The following is an 18,706-nucleotide window of genomic DNA, read 5'->3' as shown; positions in this document are numbered from 1 at the left end:
GATGCGCATTTGGAACCGTGAGTCGCCGCTTGGAATTGAAATGGATTTCCATGGGACAGGAGAAGTGAACCAATCTCTTTTTTTCATCAATGGATGCTACAGCTTCTTGTTGACTTTGAAACTTAGCTTGTCGCTGACGTGTGCACATTTTGAGCATGACGTCTCTGATCCACTGGTTAAAGGAAACTTTGATTCTCTCCTCTTTCATCTCAAACTGCTTCAAACAACAAAGCGTGTGATGGAAAAGTGGTTAGAACTGCACGACTGTCCGTGTTTTATGTTATGTGTTGTGTTTACTATTTTACTTTACGTTAACCGTTTTGTTAAGCGCTTTGTTACAGATGCCGCTGTTGTGAAAGCGCTATATAAATCAGCATGTATTGTATTGTATTACATATATTGGAACAAGATGTAACATTATTTTCCATTTCGCACAGCACCATCCATGAGACAAAACATTGATTGGCAGATGATAGCAATTACTTTAAAGAGAACGTTACAATACTTTATTTTAATTAAACATTGAGGAACAAATGGCCATGGGTGACGCGTCAAAATCAAACGGATTTAGAATGAAGAATGGCCCCCAACGAGTGCATTGTCAATACGTTGTCTCTTAACCTTTGTGCCACGGGGACAAGTTTGATACCATCAAGCAAAACAAGCACCAAATATATACTGAAATAATGGCTTCCAATTTACAGAATGTGATATCGGGTACTTCCTCCACAAAAACCAATTAAATGTTGTACTAATGGCGACAGGTTGTTAACGTAACCTTCTGCCATCCATCCAGACGAAGAGCATTTTAACTGTTCTGTAAATCACCAATATGTCTCTGGAATAGTGTGATGACCAAAGATACAGTACAGTCTTTGTAATATAAAAGAATCATATATTCTGTCCAATGAAACGAAATTGGATAATTCCCCACAGGGGTTAAATTAATAATCATTGCTCAACGCAACATCGTCCTTTGTCCGGACAGTGCAGTCAACCTACCTTCTTTGTACTGGTATTTCTTGTCAGTGGACTCAGCTTTGGATTCTGTTTCTGCATTCTGCTTGTCCTCCTTCTCCTCCCAGGTCTCGTCCACCACCTCGGCGGGAGGTTCAGCTGGAGCAACAGGGACAGGGTCGGCCCGAGCGGACGAGGGCTCTGCGGCAGGCTTGGCATCCTGCTCCTAGGGCAAACAAAACAAGGACCAGACAAGAACACAAAGTTGGTCTTAAGCAGTGTTTTGAAGCAAAGCCAACACAAAAATATTGATGACGCCTGTGCCGGCTTGTTGCAATCTTTTTGTTCGAGGTCCCGCTGAGACAAACCTCTGTGAAGGCATCGAGGAGGTCTCCAATGGCCTCCTTCTTGTTGATTTCCTTCATGTTCCTCCTCTTCTTTGGCACAGACGTAGCAGCTTCAAGAGAAGAAACAACATGTTAAGTATTTGACAGAGTGCAATGTTCCCTGTGCAGATTTTTATTCACAGTATACAGATACTCAGGTGGGACAAAACGCACTGAATTCAAATCTAGAGTTGCCCGCCTTCAGTGTATTAGCATGTTGTGTCACGACATGCCGAGTGAGGAGAGAAAAGGGTCCAATAATAGTTGCCATTTCCACAGGGGAAAGAAAATAGGTGCCTAGTGGATTGATAAGATATCGTTTATTCGTCCCACACTGGGGAAATTTACAGCCTCCAGCAGCAAGAATGTATGTAGAAAGAAGAAAGGAGAAAGAGAAAAAAAAACAAACATCTTTCAATACATTATTATTGTATTATTAATTATAATAATTTATATCGTATTATAAATACAAAATATTGTCGTAATTTCTGTTTTTGTGTTGCTGCTCTGTGTGTTAAAAGGTCTACAATGACCGTAACACAACTCATTCATTCATTCATTTTCCGAGCCGCTTGATCCTCACTAGGGTCGCGGGGGGTGCTGGAGCCTATCTCAGCTGTCTTCGGGCAGTAGGCGGGGGACACCCTGAATCGGTTGCCAGCCAATCGCAGGGCACACAGACACGAACAACCAACCACGCTCACACTCACACCTAGGGACAATTTAGAGTGTTCAATCAGCCCGCCACGCATGTTTTTGGAATGTGGGAGGAAACCGGAGCACCCGGAGAAAACCCACGCAGGCCCGGGGAGAACACGCAAACTCCACACAGGGAGGCCGGAGCTGGAATCGAACCCGGTGCCTCTGCACTGTGAAGCCGACGTGCTAACCACTGGACTACCGGGCCGCCCCGTAACACAACTTTCCTAAGCAAAATTATAAATCTGGCATTTAAATGCAGAATGTTTAATTTTCTTTTTTATTACGTGTCAATTTTACAGTAAACTTCAGCTGTGAAAGACAAACTGCTTGAAGCAACCATGCTTTCCCTCTAATTGGGAGAAATGTGCGAGCGACGGAGTGGTAACAGGCACTTAAGAATACTTTAACCCTTGTGTGCTCCAAATTAAAAAGGCCTTAAGTTACGCATTTTACAATTTTTGTAATGATGTATTTTGTGTTATAAAAACATTCTTTTTTTTTTTCAAACACTCAAAATGTTCAGAGGCATCTGTTCTATCCATACATATATAGTTTTTATTAGTTCTTTGGGATTTTTTATTCTTTATTTTTTGCGAAAGGGAAAAAAAATTGTGTCTGGAGGTCCCCACCAAGCCCTACTAACAATCCCGACCGGACGTGTTCATGTAAAATGCATTGGTTTGAAGCCTCCTGCAAAAAGGCAAACTCATTTGCGATCCTCTGACGCCACCTAAAGTTGCAAAATTGGAATGACCTCAACCCAACAATGTGGCATGCTTACGTCTGTCCAAGCGAAAACAAAGCGATTGACGTAAAAATCGCGTGAAATGCATGTATACACATTAGGTTTACGATACATTCAAAAATATGAATTATAATGGGTCTCTATGGTGCAAAATATGTAAATTGTGAAGATTAAGGTATCAAAACGTTTTTTTATTATTGCTGCAATGCCTAAGAATTATCAGCCGGTGACGTCATGAAATTTAGACCATTTTAGAACCCCTCCATAAGTTTCAGCTCTCTCGTGTTTTTCTGAATGCCTTTGCCTTTGATTCAAAGACATCATTTTACATTATCGCAAGCGGTTCACTACGAGGGTTAAAAACGTGTTTTAATAAGTTTAAGAGTGTACTAGTAAGTTTAAATATGTTCACGTATGCAGAAGGCGTAAAACTATTTTAAATGGTCTTTTATCCAGTATCAAGTACAACTTTATCAAATGTGCTGTATGTGGAACATATACGGTCATTAGATCACAGATATTCACTTCTTGAGGGTGGCTGAGTCTGGAAGGTAACCCAGTCAGAAACAAGGGTTTTACTGTATACTTATGAGATCATACTCGAGCTTACCATGCATAGCGGATTCCTCTGTAGGACAGTTCACAGCGACAGGAGGAACTTCCTCACTTTCTGCTACCTTCACTACTTCCTCTTTTTTCTCTTTCATCGCCACCACCTCCTTCTCCTTCACATCCACGTCTTCCACAACTGACGCTGCTGTTTTAGCCACAGGTGGGGATTCCTGAGATTGAAAAGCATCTGGCTGGTCGCAGGGTGTAATGTCTTCCTCACCGAGTTCCTGCACATCCTGGGGGAGGCCGTTGGAGAGGGGAAGCTCTGCTGGTTCCGCCGGTGTGGGCTGGGGTATGGGCTCGGGCTCGGCAGCAGCATTCGGAGTCAGAGGAGCAATGGGCTCCTGCACCGAGACTGGAGGCGCTTCGGTTGCCATCTTTGTCTGAATTTCCTCTGTTTCTGTTGCAACGGGGGCTACGACTTTTGCAACTTCAGCAACAGGCTCCACTGCTGCGACCTCCACGGGCTCTTCCGTTTCTTCCGCCAGCTGCATTTCTTCAACTTGATTTTCCGGCACGTTTTCACATGGAGCTGGGGCAGCTTGCGGTTCCTCCTCTTGCGCCATCGAAGGAGAGGGGCAGACGGGAGCGTCTACTGGGTCAGCGACATTGGTGTCCATTTCAACTTCCACAGTGGAGGAGGCCGATATAATGGCAGGCAGAACAGCGGGTACTGGCTGTTCCTCCACCACTTGGGCCAGCACCTCAGGAGCCAGATCAAGAGCGACGGGTTCCGCCTGCGCAGCCGGCACATTTTGGTTGTCCGCCTCCTGTGCGCTTTCCAATGCGGGCTCAGGATTTGTAGTGGGAGGAGGTGGTGGGGTCTCAACAGTGGCAACATGCTCGACAATGTCATCTGCGGCGAGGTCAAGATTAGTCAACACAACCATGCTTGATAATGATCCAGAACGGAGAAACGGCACGAACCTCGACTCGAGACTGCTGCAACAGGCGGAATGACTTCACCGTTAGTCTGTGCGAGTCCGGCTTCTGTGACGTTGGCCTACAATCACACAAGGTTACTATTTAATTGCTCAAAAGATAGCAAGAGTCTTAACCACACTTTTAATCTACCAGGTAAAAACAAAACATCTAACAGGCGGTTTAAAATGTATTTTGTCATTCTCACTACAAAAGTAGCTTTTGCTTCCTGTCTGAGTGCTTTAGCAATTCATTTAACATTTTGATGTGTTTACATACAGTGAATAATTCTTCACAGCACTGTAGACATAAATGTCAATATTCCTTTGGCCCATGCTGGACATTAATAAATAACTATGTGATGCTACCACAAAATGTTCCAGAGCTTGTTTGATTCTGACCTGTGGTGGAGTTGGTGTAGTGGTAGACCTTCCGCCAGACATGATCTCCTCCGTGATATCTCGTCCGCCCTGGGTTGGGTCACGTATTCTGATCTGTTGTTCAGAAAGAGCAAAGTATTGGTTAGGGTTCTATGTCCCTCCATCAATGGTATGCAGACATTGCGCCACAAGTGATCAATAGGTACTGACCACCAGTTTAATTCAAAAAAAGGAAAAAAAAGGGAAAAAAACTATTTTGAAGTAAAAGGGGAACGTTCCACGTTGAACAAATACACTTTTGCGCTCCATTCAATTAGTGACCTCAGACAAGAGGTCCGCTGCCCTTTTGTTGTGACACACTACCGGTTTACGTTCCCTCTTTGGTGGGCCTTGTGTCGGTGCTGGTTGCTGCTGAGGAGGGGGGGCTGGTTGCTGTTGCTGGGCAGGGTTGATAATGACCTGTGCAGGCTGGACAGATGGAGAGTACTGCGGCTGAGCCGGGTAGTATGCTGCTGCTGCAAATTGGAATTCGACAAGAAGAAAAAAAGTTTTAAAATGGGCATAATACAATGTTTCTGGCAATAATGATAAATACTGTTTGGGGTTTTGTTTTTTTTAAACAAGACCTAACTCGAACATTGGAAAAAAAAGTAATTGTGGTTAATTGCTCACTGAAATACGTAAAAACGGGAGAATAGGATTCCATAAGATTGAGCAGACTGACAATCTGACCAAATGTGAGCAACATCCCTTGTTTGCGACCAAAGTCGGCCAAGTCATGAAGATCAATATCTGTAAAAGATTATCTAGCAGTGAATTTTGCTCCCTGATCTGCACGGAAAACAGTTGGGGCTGACAATTGTAAATGTTAAGCGGGATACACGCATGCTAATAATCTGTCTTAATTTTATTAACGGCCTGATTATCGCAATCATTCTGAGTAATTATCCTCTGCTCAGGGGTGTTTTAAGAATGTTTTCCCCTCCACAAACTGCTGGGAAAACAAGGTTCCGTTTTTCTGACTGCAAATCTTTGTTTGGTCAGCACCCAGTTTGTCTGAGAAATGACGGCCGTGATTGTGATGTTGAATGGATGACAGACAATTACGTAAGGAACTCAACATATCAATCAATAAATAAATAAATAAATCTGGCCGAATTTCAGCAGCTACACTAAAGTCAGCAAAGGCCACATTATCGGATGTCTCTGAAAGACGATCCTGTCATTATCCTGTGGCGTTTGTATTTCTGTATTTTCCCCTTGACCTCCTCAGGTTTTTCTTTTTTTAACAGGAAGCTGAACAGCAAAATGTACTACAGTTAACCAAGAACGGACTAGTCCCGGGTCAGAATTGGCACTCAAACACGTCACTTCAAGATGCTGTTGACATTTTGGCATCATGAGACACGGTAACTGAACAAGCACCCCTCGCCATCTCACAGGGGGTTCTCAGAGGACAGTCACCACTGAGCGTCAGTCATCAGGTTGGAACAGAAATGGAGACACCGGAAGAGTCAAATAACCCATAAAATTGGCATAGTTGGACATTTATTGGATGATTGGAGGATCAAACACCTGTTGTCAATTTTGCTATTCATCTCCTTTTTTGTGAACAGCAAAAAGTAGGAAAAGTTGGCCATGTGCATTCTAAATTTGAGGTTCATTCTGGAATTGCCCCCAAAAGCCCAATAGCTGCAACTAAGGGTGTATTTCAACAACACAACGCTTCTGGTGAACAGTGGCAGCGTGCATGCAGGTCCATTAAAAAGTGAAACAATGACAACAGTAGAGACAAGAGGCGCCACTGAAGCTGGCTGACACACACGCACGCGCACTACTCACCGGGGTAGCGCTGGGAGGTGAGAGGAGCACCGTGGAGAGAGAGACGGCCGTTCTCTCGGCCGCCGCCTCTCCCCCCGCCACCCCGCCTCTCCCTCGCAGCAAGAGAGGGCTCTGAACCAACGCGGCAAGAGGAGAGGGAGGGAGGAGCGAGGGATGGGAGAGGGAGGAAGGAAGGAAGGAAAGAAGGAGGGAAGGAAAGAGGACAGGAAGAGACAGATGCAGAATGAGTTATTGAGAGGATTCAGAGGAAGCCGGGTGTTAAAAAGGTCCCATGAAATGAATTGTCCTTACGAAACAGTATTTTCAGTGAGGTTTATTTTAACTTATTCAAAATCATGTTTTGGGTGCTTTTATGTCATCTATTTAGTTATGTAAATAATGCAACTACAAAACATTGCACATTGTATTGCTGAATTGTAAAATTCACAAGAGGTGTTTGTTGTTGGGGGTTTTCTTCCCCTCACACTTCCAAGTCTGCAACCTCCTGATGATCCCAAGTAGAAACATGACAAGAGTTTCCAAGAATGACTGACCAAGAATTCTGAGCCTGATTGGCATGGTCACTACAACCAGAGGACAAAACAGCAATAATTTCAAAAGTTTTTGTGTGTAGTAAAAAATATGGCCTTTGGGGGGATCTTAAATGCTATCACTTCGAGAAATTTTGGTCAAACCCACCTTCAAATTTGAATGCTTTTGACGGAAGCCTTTCTCCGACTGACTGACAAATTTCTATTTAAAATATCAACCAAAAAGCATATACGAGCCAAAATTCCGAGGGGGTTCTCCAAGACAATGCATGCAAATGTACAATGTTTCAAAAGTTGTCTCTTGGCCTAAAAACAGCACTTAAATTGCACAAAAGAAGGAGTGAGGAAAGCAGTGTGGGCAGAACAAAAGTCATGTCCTTTTGTAACAAATAGGCCTTTTTCACCAATGTATTTGTTCTGGAGGATTTTAGTGTTTTGAGTGAAGTTCTCATTCCATGTTTTTTTTAAAAACACAATTAGAAAAGGCCACCAAGATGGCGGCTACTTGGCTCTTTGCTGTTATATAAATTCAGTGGCATCTGGCTGTTGATAAATTGTTGGTGTCGTCTTGGTCTCGATGTCAAAATGTGGACAGTATTAAATTAAAAGAGGACTGTTTAAATAATAATTCTAATTGAACCAGGAACTGTATTGGTCCATTCGTGAATCACGCATCCGCTGAGAATTTTGCATTGCAGAGAAAATTATGAAAAACATACGGAAACATTCAAAGGTCAGGCCAAATTAAGGTTATCTGTATCACTGCATTGTGGGTTCATCCTGAAATGTCATGCCAAATCCAAACATGGCTAAATTGTTTTTCTTTTTTTTATGGTGTTTCCTGTGGACAAACAAATCTCTGGTCTCAAAGCATTTCATGGAACCTGTGAGGTAGCGTGATCTGAGAAGACGGCAGAGAGAAAGACCACAGGCCAAAAGCAGGACAAAAAGCCACACCGCATGCACCAGTGTTCCGCTCCCTTAAAGACATTCAACACACAGATCAGCCGTGCAAACAACACCCATTTGCGGCCGACCCTGAGCCCTGAGAGCGGTGGGGTGAGGCTTACATCGGCAGCAGACCAAGACTAGACACTTTCCTTAAACATGACAGATGATGTATGAGTGAAGATAAGAAGGAGCACCCCTTTTCGGTGAGGTTCAGTCTCTTACCATAGCCGGAGTATTCAGCAGGGTTGGTCCCTGTATAGAAGCCTGCAGTACCGCTGGTCACAGGATACTGCTGAGTAGGTGTCATGAAAGGGGCCCGGTACTGCAATCGCAGACAAACAGCAGTGAGACAATTACATTTCTGAGGGCTTTGAATACATTAAGGACCAATGTGTTCAATTCAGTTCAGCAACCCATTGTTTTTCACCGCTTCCACTGTATTGCAAAGCTTCTTGGGGTATCGCCTGTTGTAATATGGCAAGAATAAAACATGTCACATTCATGCTACATTGGAAAGCAAGAAAATAAAAGGGCATTTTAACAACACCTTTCATTACCACAGAGACACTGGCTGGGTCACAGTTGTATTCAATTCACTAGTTTTTTGTTTGTTTGTTTTTAACACGAGAATTTATTAGTCTAGTCCAGTGTTTTCATTCACCGAACAGAAATGAGCGCGGCCTTGACGTTACATCACTGGCCACTCAGCAATTATTTTTCGTGGTTAATGTTCTATGCACTTCTAAGGTACCATTTTAGAGTAGACAACATATTTTTTAGTCTATTATATTGTGTTTTTGTACGTTGTTTGGGCAGGCGTGGTTGTGAATGTTAACTCATTTGTGTAGTTTGATGAATTCAAACCGGGCATTGATGAAGTACATCCAAGGGTGCTAAAAGATCTCACACTCTGCACTTAAGTATACTGTAAGTACAGACATGTACAATTGTACATAAAAAAAAACACTGGAATTTTTTAAAAATAATGCTTCAAAATATTTATTTCAGCACAAGGTACCAAGTAAAAGGTCCACAAGTACTTGTAACTGTATACCAGTGCACTACTAATTAACTTGCATCATGATTGTACTGAGATTAAAAAAAAACACACACACACACACACACACACACACACACACACACACAGAGCACGAGGCTACTATCAAAACAATGTGTTCTATTGATGTGAACTGTCTGGGAAAAAAATGCCAACTTGAGCTATTGACACCTGAAAATATAAATGTTTTTTATTTATGTACTTTTCTTTTGCCAAATCAGATTTTTTTGTACGCCAGAAGCTGGTGTCACTTCTGCCCTTGTTTTTCTGCTGTTTACAGCTGATTTAACCTTTGTATTTTTTGCACTATTATTCATCAATGGCTGTTGTCATGACTATTGTTCTAACATCCATCCTTCAGTCGCTATCCCGTTTTGGCTCTCCATCTACCATGTCTCTCCAACTTAACTCAACTGGCCGCAACAGACGGTCAGCCCACAGAGCCTGGATTCGTCTCAAAAATGTTTCTTGAATTTAAGTTTTCCCTTGCCGTGGTTGCCAAGTGCTTACTCATCTTGGGTTCATTTGGGGTTTAACATGTTACATGGAGAGTATGGTTCTTTCCCTGCTCAATGTGTTAGGCGTCTTGAGATAACGTTTGTCGTGAACTGGCGCTATCAAAATAACTGGCTTGCTACGAGAAAGTAGAAAAAAATATTTCAAATAATACATCTATATTTTGACGAAGTAAGGTACAGAAATGTTCAGGCATCCGTTGTCAAACATATGCAGAAAGAAGTCGTCACTGATACATAGTCATCCAGATGCCTTTTCTTTCATACCGTCATGCCCCTTGATCACGATTTAGCCATCCAAACCGTACCGCGCAGAACTGATCCAATCACCTGTTTTGGCAAATACACGACTTGCGAACCCACCTGTCCAGGGGGGAGGAAGTAACCCTGAGGGGAGCCGGGGAATGACAGCTGCTGCTGGGGAATCATCATCATCTGCGAGCTCTGCGGGTAGACATGCGGCGGTCCAACGGGTCGAGATACGCTGCTTGTTTGGACCCTCGGCGCGCTGGTAGCCATTGTCGGACGGTTCGAATAATAACCCTGAAGACATTTTGGGGGAAAATAAATTTTGGATTAACAAAACCGCTCGGCTTGGATGTCCCAGTCACTCGTGTGACATTTTGCCGCGAGTACATGGGTCCTGTTACGCACACTAACGCCTGACCTGAGGTGGATGGCATACATCACAACAACTGCAAATTGTACATGGCACATTTACACTGTACAGTGGTCCCCTGTTGTACGACAGTTCGTCGCTCATGTCCCTGCTACATCGCAGAGCGTGGCTTTGACAATAAAGTTGTATTCCATTTAAAGGGGAACTCAGACCAAACATTTTCTTTGCAGAAACATATTCCATGCCCCCACTAGTAAAGCACTATTATTCTGTTCATATTAAAATTATGACAACATCACTGCTCACCTGTTTTAAGTTTAGTGTCACGTGACATTCGCAATGCAAGCCTGGGGGCATTTTGACATCAGTGCAGTGACAAAATGGCAGCTCCCTGACATTGAGGAATCTGCTTAATTGGTATTTTACAAACCGAATGCCATGTTAAGACTAGTGGGTGCACATAAAACATATTGCAAAGATTTTGGACTTGACTTCCACTTGAGGCGATCATTATTTTGTGTATAATTTCCTGTATGCAAACAAGTCAGTTTAAGTTGCATGCCTTCTGTGTAGTAGCCTGGCAGCAATGAGATCTAGTGGAAGAGAAGCAGCGCCATGAAGAAGCCTCAGTTTCTAGGCGGAGCTGCCCTGCTCGTTCAACCATCAGTTATTTGGTTTGTAATTACATAACACTTTACTCATTTCCGTTAGCTCAACAATGACATGCCTCATTTTATGTTAAAATTAACCTAGCGGATTTACCAAATGATCTGCTTTGGTTCAACACGTTGGTGTTGAAATTTACAATATTTAACTTTTCTTTCTTTTGTGTGTGAGTGGTACAGAAAACCTTAATTCAGAGTCAGGCATGAAAAACTTGGAAGCAAGCACAATTTGCTCCTTATTTGGAGAAGTGTACGCGCGTTTGTGAGGGGTAACTCTCACTCGAATAGCGGCTTTTCATTTAGTCGGTGGTTCTGGAACATACCACCCCCGTGCCTTAACGGGGGTTCACTGTACTGATGTTTCAGCACTGGCTGCAGGGAGAGAAATGGCGTTACCTGTAGCGCTCGGTATCCACCCTTCAGCCGCACAACACACAAGCAGAAGGCAAGAGAGGGAGTGAGATCAATGTGAAAATGGAGACAGTGTGAACGAGTGAGTGGCAGACGTTGACAAAGAGGGGAAGGGGAGCGAGGAGAGCGGCTGGGGGGGGGGGGGGGGGGGGGGACAGGCAGAGGTGTGTATCTCTTGGGCGGAGTACGGTAAAGCTTGGCAATGGCGTGTCTGCATGCAAGTTTTTACAGATCCGGAGTCGAGTGAGATCCTGGCAAGTTCAGCGGGATCCATTTTTAAGTTAGTACAGTAGGCACGTACAGGTGGAAGGGGGAGGGGCTAACACAACTACAGCGTGTTAAAGACTACAGCAAACTTTACAATCATGCTGATGAGGGCGATTACACTGAACAATGACAAACTTCTCATATGGACAGTTATTAGACACTTTCTGGCGGTATTGTGGAAGGGACAAGAGGTTTCTCAACCCAAATTTAATTTAGCTTGGGGAAAATACCACATTTATGGTCATATTTTCATACATGATATTTTACTTGTAGTGAGAAAGACCTACTGCTGCTGAGTAAAAATACACAAGTTGTAGGCCAATGATGGCGAGAGGGTTTCAGGCAAGCTACGTTTACTTGTTTGAAGAAGTCTTGCCAAGTCAAATTTTCCTGTTCTGCTGGCAGACAATTTTGCTTGCATCAAGTAATATACTGTATATTCATCTAGACTTTTTCTCCTACTTTTTAAGACCACTTTGTGCAGTTTGAGGACTGAGTGAATTACTGCAGCCATCACACTTAGTCACGGGATTTCCACAGATCCAATCCAATGGAAATGAGCTGGGGGGAGGGGGGGTAGCCTCACATTTTTCTGGTAAGGTGGGGGAGGTTGTTTTGTTTTGCAATGTTTTGGACATTCAGAGTGTGAAAGTTTCAATAGTTGATCCAGGAAACGGTCTCGACTTGTTCACAGAACAGAAATAAAACATTCTGTTGGTTCAACACTTTCAGTACACGACTACTCCGGCCCATTTAGAATCACGTGGTCATGTTCAGAATGCTCGAAACTGAGCTGTGCTGCTACAATTTGATTAACGCTGTGCACAAACAAAGCCAACAAGATCAATTGCTTGTCATGCGAGTGAATTTCATCTTACAATGTTCATTGTGATTTTTAAACATCAAGAGCACTGAGCTTGGATTGGTGAAATGTTAAGACATGGCTGTTTTCACTTAGAAATATCTCAAAAATGGGAAAAAATTAATGCTCAACTTTGATGTTTCTCCTGCAGTTACAGTATCAAATATGTCGGGTCGGGGAGTTGAGAATCGATTATAATAACACCTGATTGGGAGGCTCTCGAAAGGTTAATGAGACTTTTTATTGTCTCGCCTGCGTTAATTGAGAGAAGAGCCATGGTGAGGTCTAATATTGCCTTTTAGGCTACGTTGCCGACAACGTGCTGCGCGAAGACGACACAGAGGAGGCAGGATGCGACTGTGCGGGTGGTGTTAGTACCTGTTGGTGTAACGTACGGGGCCCTGCGGCAAACTGGGAGGACAGCAGAACACAGGAAAGAAGTCAAGATCACGGCCAGAGAAATAAGCAATGGTGCACACGAAAACACACAAACAAGTTCAGCTCAAGTAGGGTAGAAGGTGAGTTGCAAAAGGCCGGAAAACTTCCAGTAAATTTCAATGGGAAGCTGGGCTGGGCTATTTGGGAAATAGTCCAAATTTGAAACTTGGAACGTATCAAATTTGCTTTTTTTTTTTAATCGGCAGACAAAATAAATCTCTCTCCTTGCCCACATGCAAGGGTATTAAAGTCATCCAATTGCTCCATTTGTTGTTTTTTTCCACTTCAGCATTTCAGTTTCCTGGAACCCAAAATTTTGGCTCACATCACAAAGCTAATATCATTGTCCAAAGAAAGGGTGTGGTTGTTTTTACTCAAGATTATGCTCAAATATACAATCAAGGGTCAAAAGTTTTAGAACACCATTATTTTCAGCTGTTAATTGAAATTCACCGAGTTTAATTTCTCTGTCCTCTGAAATGAAAAGCACAGAACAAAACAGTTACAAAAGATGAAAATCGACTCAAACCACAAGCAAAAAATGTATTCTCCTGACTCATGAAAGCAGCCACTTTAGGCTGAGATTAGATTGAGTGATTGATGGATAGATCGATAGACAAACGGATACATTATTACCTTAGTTTGTACCACATCAAGCTCCTTGTTGCACTTTAAATGCTTAAAAAACTTTAAAACCTTTCCTGAGATTTCTATTAAAAGCCAAGCTCAAGGTTTATAAATTCCGGGGATGTTACCATGAATTCCCCAATTTCCAAATTGGGGGGAAAAAAACACTTGAATGCATTCCAAAACCAGCACGCAATGGTCCATTACCTGTCTCGGCTGGGGAGCGGAGTTCATCTGAGGGGGTGGAGGTGTGGCAAAAACAAGAGACGGAGGCTGCCCAGGTCCGTAGGTAGCCTAAAAAAAAAATGGGGGCGTGGGGGGTTGAAAAACAACATGACCAATCTACTGCGTCTCCAAAAAGAACAATGACTCACGTTGGGGTCACTTACCTGTGTCAATCCAGGGGAGGGAGCGGGGTTTGGGACAGAGGTGGGTCCCTGTATAGGCTGCGGTGGTTTATTCATTTCACGTTCTTTTATGGTTCTGCATTAGGGTGGCGATGGGGTGCCAACCTTTTGTGAGGGGGAGGATGGGGGGAAAACAACAACAACGACAATTATTTGTACGAATTTGCACCATTGCAGTTAGGGTGAAAATGTTCACTTCATTGATCATTTCAAAGTACAAATAGTGTCTAGTTTGAAGCCAAGCAAGGGTGTGGTCTGCGCTTTCGCTCATCATGATGAACGCCACTACCTCCTCCTCCTACTTCTCGCCTCGTCTGTCTCACTTTAATTTGCATTGTGACCCATAAAAGCAGTACTTGAGTCTGACTTACATTTGTAAATTATTCCAAGTTACTTCATTCACCACTGTTGTTGAAACCCATAGCCAAGCGCATAAGCCTGGACAAAAGGTAGTAGTGATGGGGGATATGGGGGCGGGGGGAAGCCTATTCCGATACTGACGGTTTTGTATCACGATAACGATATATCACAATACATTTTCAGGTATTAAGATATATATACACACGACACGACAAACTATGACCACTTACCATTTCTCACTTTATTTTAACGTGACATTTAACAGACACGTACCAAATGAGAAATGCATCCAGTAGTGCTGCTGTATAAAATGATCAAATGTAAACAGAAGCAAAGTAGCTTACGTATTTATGCACAAATGCGGATCTTAATACCATGGCTTCTCCGGCTTTCCCTCTGATAATTACTCCTCATAATCCCTTTGTGAGAACGATACTTGGAAGAAGTTTATTTTATTCGCTGTCATGGGGGTGAGAAGATGGAGGCTGGGATTGCTGAGTTAGGAGCGAGCAAAACAACCAATTTGTTTGTGGTCGGCAGCAGTAGCTAGCCGAAGCTCTTTGCTGAACTTGCTTGGGTAAACTGTGGCTTTGTCTCACCTCGACCTACCAACTAACTGGCTGCATGTGACAAAAAAGGTAAATCTAAGCTTTTTGGGATGTCTGCGCTGTACAGTTAATGGGGGAATTCTTAGATTTGCTATTCTTTGGGTTTTGATGAGGCTCAAAAGAAAAACATTTACAGTTTGAAAGCACACCAAGCATGCCTTAAGGCCGTTTTTAAAAATGTTTATAATTATGGCTTTGTTGTCATTATTCTTTCCCAACTGAGTCATATTTGTTATTTGCATTCACCCAGCTTGTTAAAGATCGATGACTCTCTTCAGTTTATGAAAAAGTTGAAAGCCACAGATTTGTTTCCATTATTGTTTTAATGTGACTTATGACTTCCCGTATTGTGCTTACGCCACACTTGTTTAGTAGGATTTTGTAACCTTATGAAAGCGCAAAGATGTACTGTCCCAGTGAACACTTAAAAGAATACAAGTGTTTAATTAATAAGTTAACTCTAATTGAGGTAGACAAATGAACTGTCTTCTTTCGTGCCTTAATTTTAGAGCAAGCCTCACTTAAAACTAAAATATGTATAACAAATCTGACGTAGGTTAATACGATGTAAAAATATTACAGTATATTAAGGGTGAAAAAAATGCAATTACAATATTTTAAATTGGCATTTAGGAAGTGCATTTTGTATTTCCTTGGATTTTTGCCGTGTGATATTAAAATTGGTCTGATGAACTGAAACCGTTGCTTGTAAATATACAAACACAAAAATCAGAAAGGGGGCAAATACTTTTTCATGGCACTGTATATCACCAACCCCATTAGTTAGACAAAACACATCAAGCGAGTACTCCATTTAAATGGAGTCAGTGGCATTGCACTGGTGATCCTTTCTTTCATGTTGAATATTTGTCCCGTAGACAGTTTCTTTAAAACACTATGTACAGTAGAAAGGTCAAGGGAGTTACATCTGGTGAACAAGGTGGTCTGGGAATTGGGCCATCTCTTTCAATCCACCAACCAGTCTGGAAATGTTTGATTTAGAAAGCCACAAACATGCATTCACCTCACTGAGTAAATAGAAACAAAAGTGATCAAAGACCTAATCGATTCAGTGCTTTAATACATTTATAGGAAAATTGTGTGCACATACAAAGTGATTCAAAACTTGGATTATTAATCTCTCATCACCTGCTTTTGTAAGACACTGTCGACTGTAAAAAGGCTTCTTGGACATCCTCTCGTTTATACTTTGCACACACAGTGATCCTGATTTTTTAAAACTGACAATCATTACTTTTCGTTTTGATTGTGAAGAAACTGTGTGGACTCTGTAGTTGAATTTGTTATGTCACCAGTTGTCTGTTGGAGGGGGAATTGGAGAAAATTGACACCTGAGGTCAAAGCTCATTTTGCGTCACTGGCCTGTACTTAAACAAAACATCCAACCCCCCCCAAAAAAATACTACCTATTTGTGTACCTTTAAAAGGGAAATACGATACTTTAATTTGAAGGTAGATTGCAATTTAAATCTCGAATCGTCTTGCCATCACTTGCTAATACGGCGACTGACTTTAGCATTAGCTAGCGCCATGCTCTTTTTCAATGAAACTCACGGTTAATCTCCATTCGGTTGCTCGGTACCTGTAGCAAAACGGGAGTTGCGGGAAGCCCAAAAATGGGAGCTACTTCAGAGAGCAGGCCAACATTCCGGTGAAAACTGGTGGTGCGAGTAGCAGCCGGGGCTAATGATACGTGTCCCACTGTCAAGAGACATTTTGCTTGGGTTATGCTACGTGGCCGGTCGTGGTGTCCCGAATCATTTCGTCGAAAAGTGCACCCAAAATGCAGCCAACACTGACCGAATATTGCTTTTAACCAACATCAAACCGAGCCGGAATTCGGAATAGTGCTCCAACCGTCGATGCCAAGTTTAAAAAAAAAACTAACGTGGGTCAACGTTAGCCTTCAGCCTTAGCGCCGCAACTGTGTGTGTCAAGTTGATTTCATTACAGGCCCGACCGGTATCGTGAGCACATTAAAACAATTTGATTTTAAAATATCACTTTCGTCCTCCGAGACGACACGGATCAAGAAACTCAATCACAACAAGTCCGTTCACGTCAAAAGTGGCGAGAAATCGTCGTTTCGGCGTAGGAAAAGAGCGAAAGTACATGGCGTGCAGCCTAAAGGGTGGCAACCAGCTGAAGATTAGCAAGGAGAACCCCGTGGCTGTAATGCGGCTAATGGTGGTCGTGATTAGCTCAAAGCTGCCCCGCAATCCACACATCGAGAGCGGCTACACAACTTCGTACAAGCACGACATATTCAAACATTTTCATATCAGTATATATTTTTAAACGTTTCGTCGGCTTAGCTCGTAAAATCAACGGCGGGCTGACAGCCGGCATGTGGCCTTGTTCCAAAGCAGCTACACAGACAAAATGAAGCTCGGACGAACATTTTCACCTCGAGTGGAATTCTTACCGGGATAACGTGTGAAGGCGCGGCTGGATTGCACCCCGAGAGTCGACCTCTCGTCGAGTCCTCTGTGAAATTCGTGATGTTGTCCCTCTCTGGTGGCCTTTTTTTCCTCCGGTCCGACACAAACCCAAGATGCCCTTCTTTGGCTAGTGACTAAGCGAGCTAGCTCAGGCTAACCGGCTCTACTCCTGTCACTTGATGAAATCCCGGGGCGTGCAACAGTGACAGTGCTGAAAAATCAAACAATTTCGTCCTTGACGCGTACTAATCGTGATTCCGATGGCCCCGAAAAAAGCCCCTGGACCGGAGGTCCATTATCAAGGCGCCGATGGTGACGGATTGCCGGTTAGGTATGTACACAACTATCGTGTGAGTGAACTCAGAGAGACGCCATAGTGCGCAGTGTTGCTTGCCGAGAAGCCGGTACCATCGTGCCCTGCTGCTCGGGAGCGGGCGCCACCTAGCCGCCTGGATCACTTCCGGGGTAAATGAGGATGATGATGATGATGATGATGATGATGATGATGATGCCTCCGTCACGTGACGAAGTTCTGAGAGCTCTACAGATAATGATATCCCCAAACAGCGGTGCGCCGACCGGTACCGGGGCTCGGCCCATTTGGGACCGGGCCACACAGAGACAGACCTACGAGCTGTGAGCAGACGTGGTGGAAATGTGCGCGACTCTAAACAACCGGGAATCCCCCTTCTTACATTGGTTTGCAAATACACAATAAATGAAATAAGAAGCAGTAAACAGAAAGTAACAGCAACAAATTGACCCGGGCGTACAGCTAATCGCGCAGCCATGACTTCCGAAGATGAAGCGATTTGGACAAGAGAAGTTTCCCCCCTGGCGACGTGGAGGAGGAAGCTGTTGTGTGTGCTATGTCATCAAAAGCAAGGAGATATCAGAAACCAGTTGAATCAGTTGAACAAGTAGCACTGAGAAGTGGTGAAATGGAAAGCACGAAAATGCGAGTTTGCACAGCCTACCCACATAAACATTAGCATTTAGTCACTCAGAACTAGCTGGCAGCCACCGGATGAAAGCAACAATTATTCGTGTCGTCTTTTGATCAGTCACATTTGCAAGTAGCAATGATGCTAACGCCGGATGTTGGTTGGAAGTTCAATATTATTACGTTTACATTATTAGGCGTTTTTATTATTCCTGATTAGTCAAGTTCCTCCTGTGTTATTTATATTATTCTACATTAGTTGTACTATTTAAATAAAACCGTTTTAAAGAATAAAACCTCTTAATACAATGTTTAATTACTCTACAGCTATCTTTTTTGCCAGCACCGGTTCTTTAACACTGGCAATTTAAAAGCAATGGTTGCCCATCTGCCAACATCACGTATTTGTCTCAACACAAAAAACTTGGGGGACCACTGC

The 18,706-nt window shown here is 43.1% G+C and overlaps 1 protein-coding gene across 8 annotated transcripts in view; it reads right to left on the bottom strand.

Moving 5' to 3' along the window:
- The window catches only part of eif4g1a (eukaryotic translation initiation factor 4 gamma, 1a), a 30,286-nt gene extending 12,522 nt beyond the window's left edge, over nucleotides 1–17,764 (bottom strand). For 2 of the 8 annotated variants that reach the window (XM_052088062.1, XM_052088064.1), the window contains exons 1-14: nucleotides 17,309–17,764; nucleotides 13,877–13,999; nucleotides 13,695–13,781; nucleotides 12,801–12,833; nucleotides 11,279–11,299; nucleotides 9,962–10,141; nucleotides 8,249–8,348; nucleotides 6,546–6,656; nucleotides 5,025–5,218; nucleotides 4,725–4,817; nucleotides 4,330–4,405; nucleotides 3,401–4,258; nucleotides 1,326–1,414; nucleotides 1,003–1,183 (exon numbers count right to left, since the gene is read on the bottom strand). In XM_052088062.1, coding sequence (XP_051944022.1) covers nucleotides 1,003–1,183; nucleotides 1,326–1,414; nucleotides 3,401–4,258; nucleotides 4,330–4,405; nucleotides 4,725–4,817; nucleotides 5,025–5,218; nucleotides 6,546–6,656; nucleotides 8,249–8,348; nucleotides 9,962–10,141; nucleotides 11,279–11,299; nucleotides 12,801–12,833; nucleotides 13,695–13,781; nucleotides 13,877–13,951 — 2,098 coding nt within the window. In that variant the 5' untranslated portion in view covers nucleotides 13,952–13,999; nucleotides 17,309–17,764. The remainder of the gene's footprint in view (nucleotides 1–1,002; nucleotides 1,184–1,325; nucleotides 1,415–3,400; nucleotides 4,259–4,329; nucleotides 4,406–4,724; nucleotides 4,818–5,024; nucleotides 5,219–6,545; nucleotides 6,657–8,248; nucleotides 8,349–9,961; nucleotides 10,142–11,278; nucleotides 11,300–12,800; nucleotides 12,834–13,694; nucleotides 13,782–13,876; nucleotides 14,000–17,308) is intronic. The other 6 variants (XM_052088065.1, XM_052088063.1, XM_052088067.1 and 3 more) reach the window with 6 other exon arrangements.
- Nucleotides 17,765–18,706: the final 942 nt, after the last annotated feature.

The sequence above is a fragment of the Hippocampus zosterae genome, chromosome 15 (assembly GCF_025434085.1).
Source record: "Hippocampus zosterae strain Florida chromosome 15, ASM2543408v3, whole genome shotgun sequence".
In the NCBI taxonomy this organism is placed as follows: domain Eukaryota; kingdom Metazoa; phylum Chordata; class Actinopteri; order Syngnathiformes; family Syngnathidae; genus Hippocampus; species Hippocampus zosterae.
Note: the sequence above shows the minus strand (reverse complement) of the source record. Positions and strands in the feature narration are given on the sequence as shown.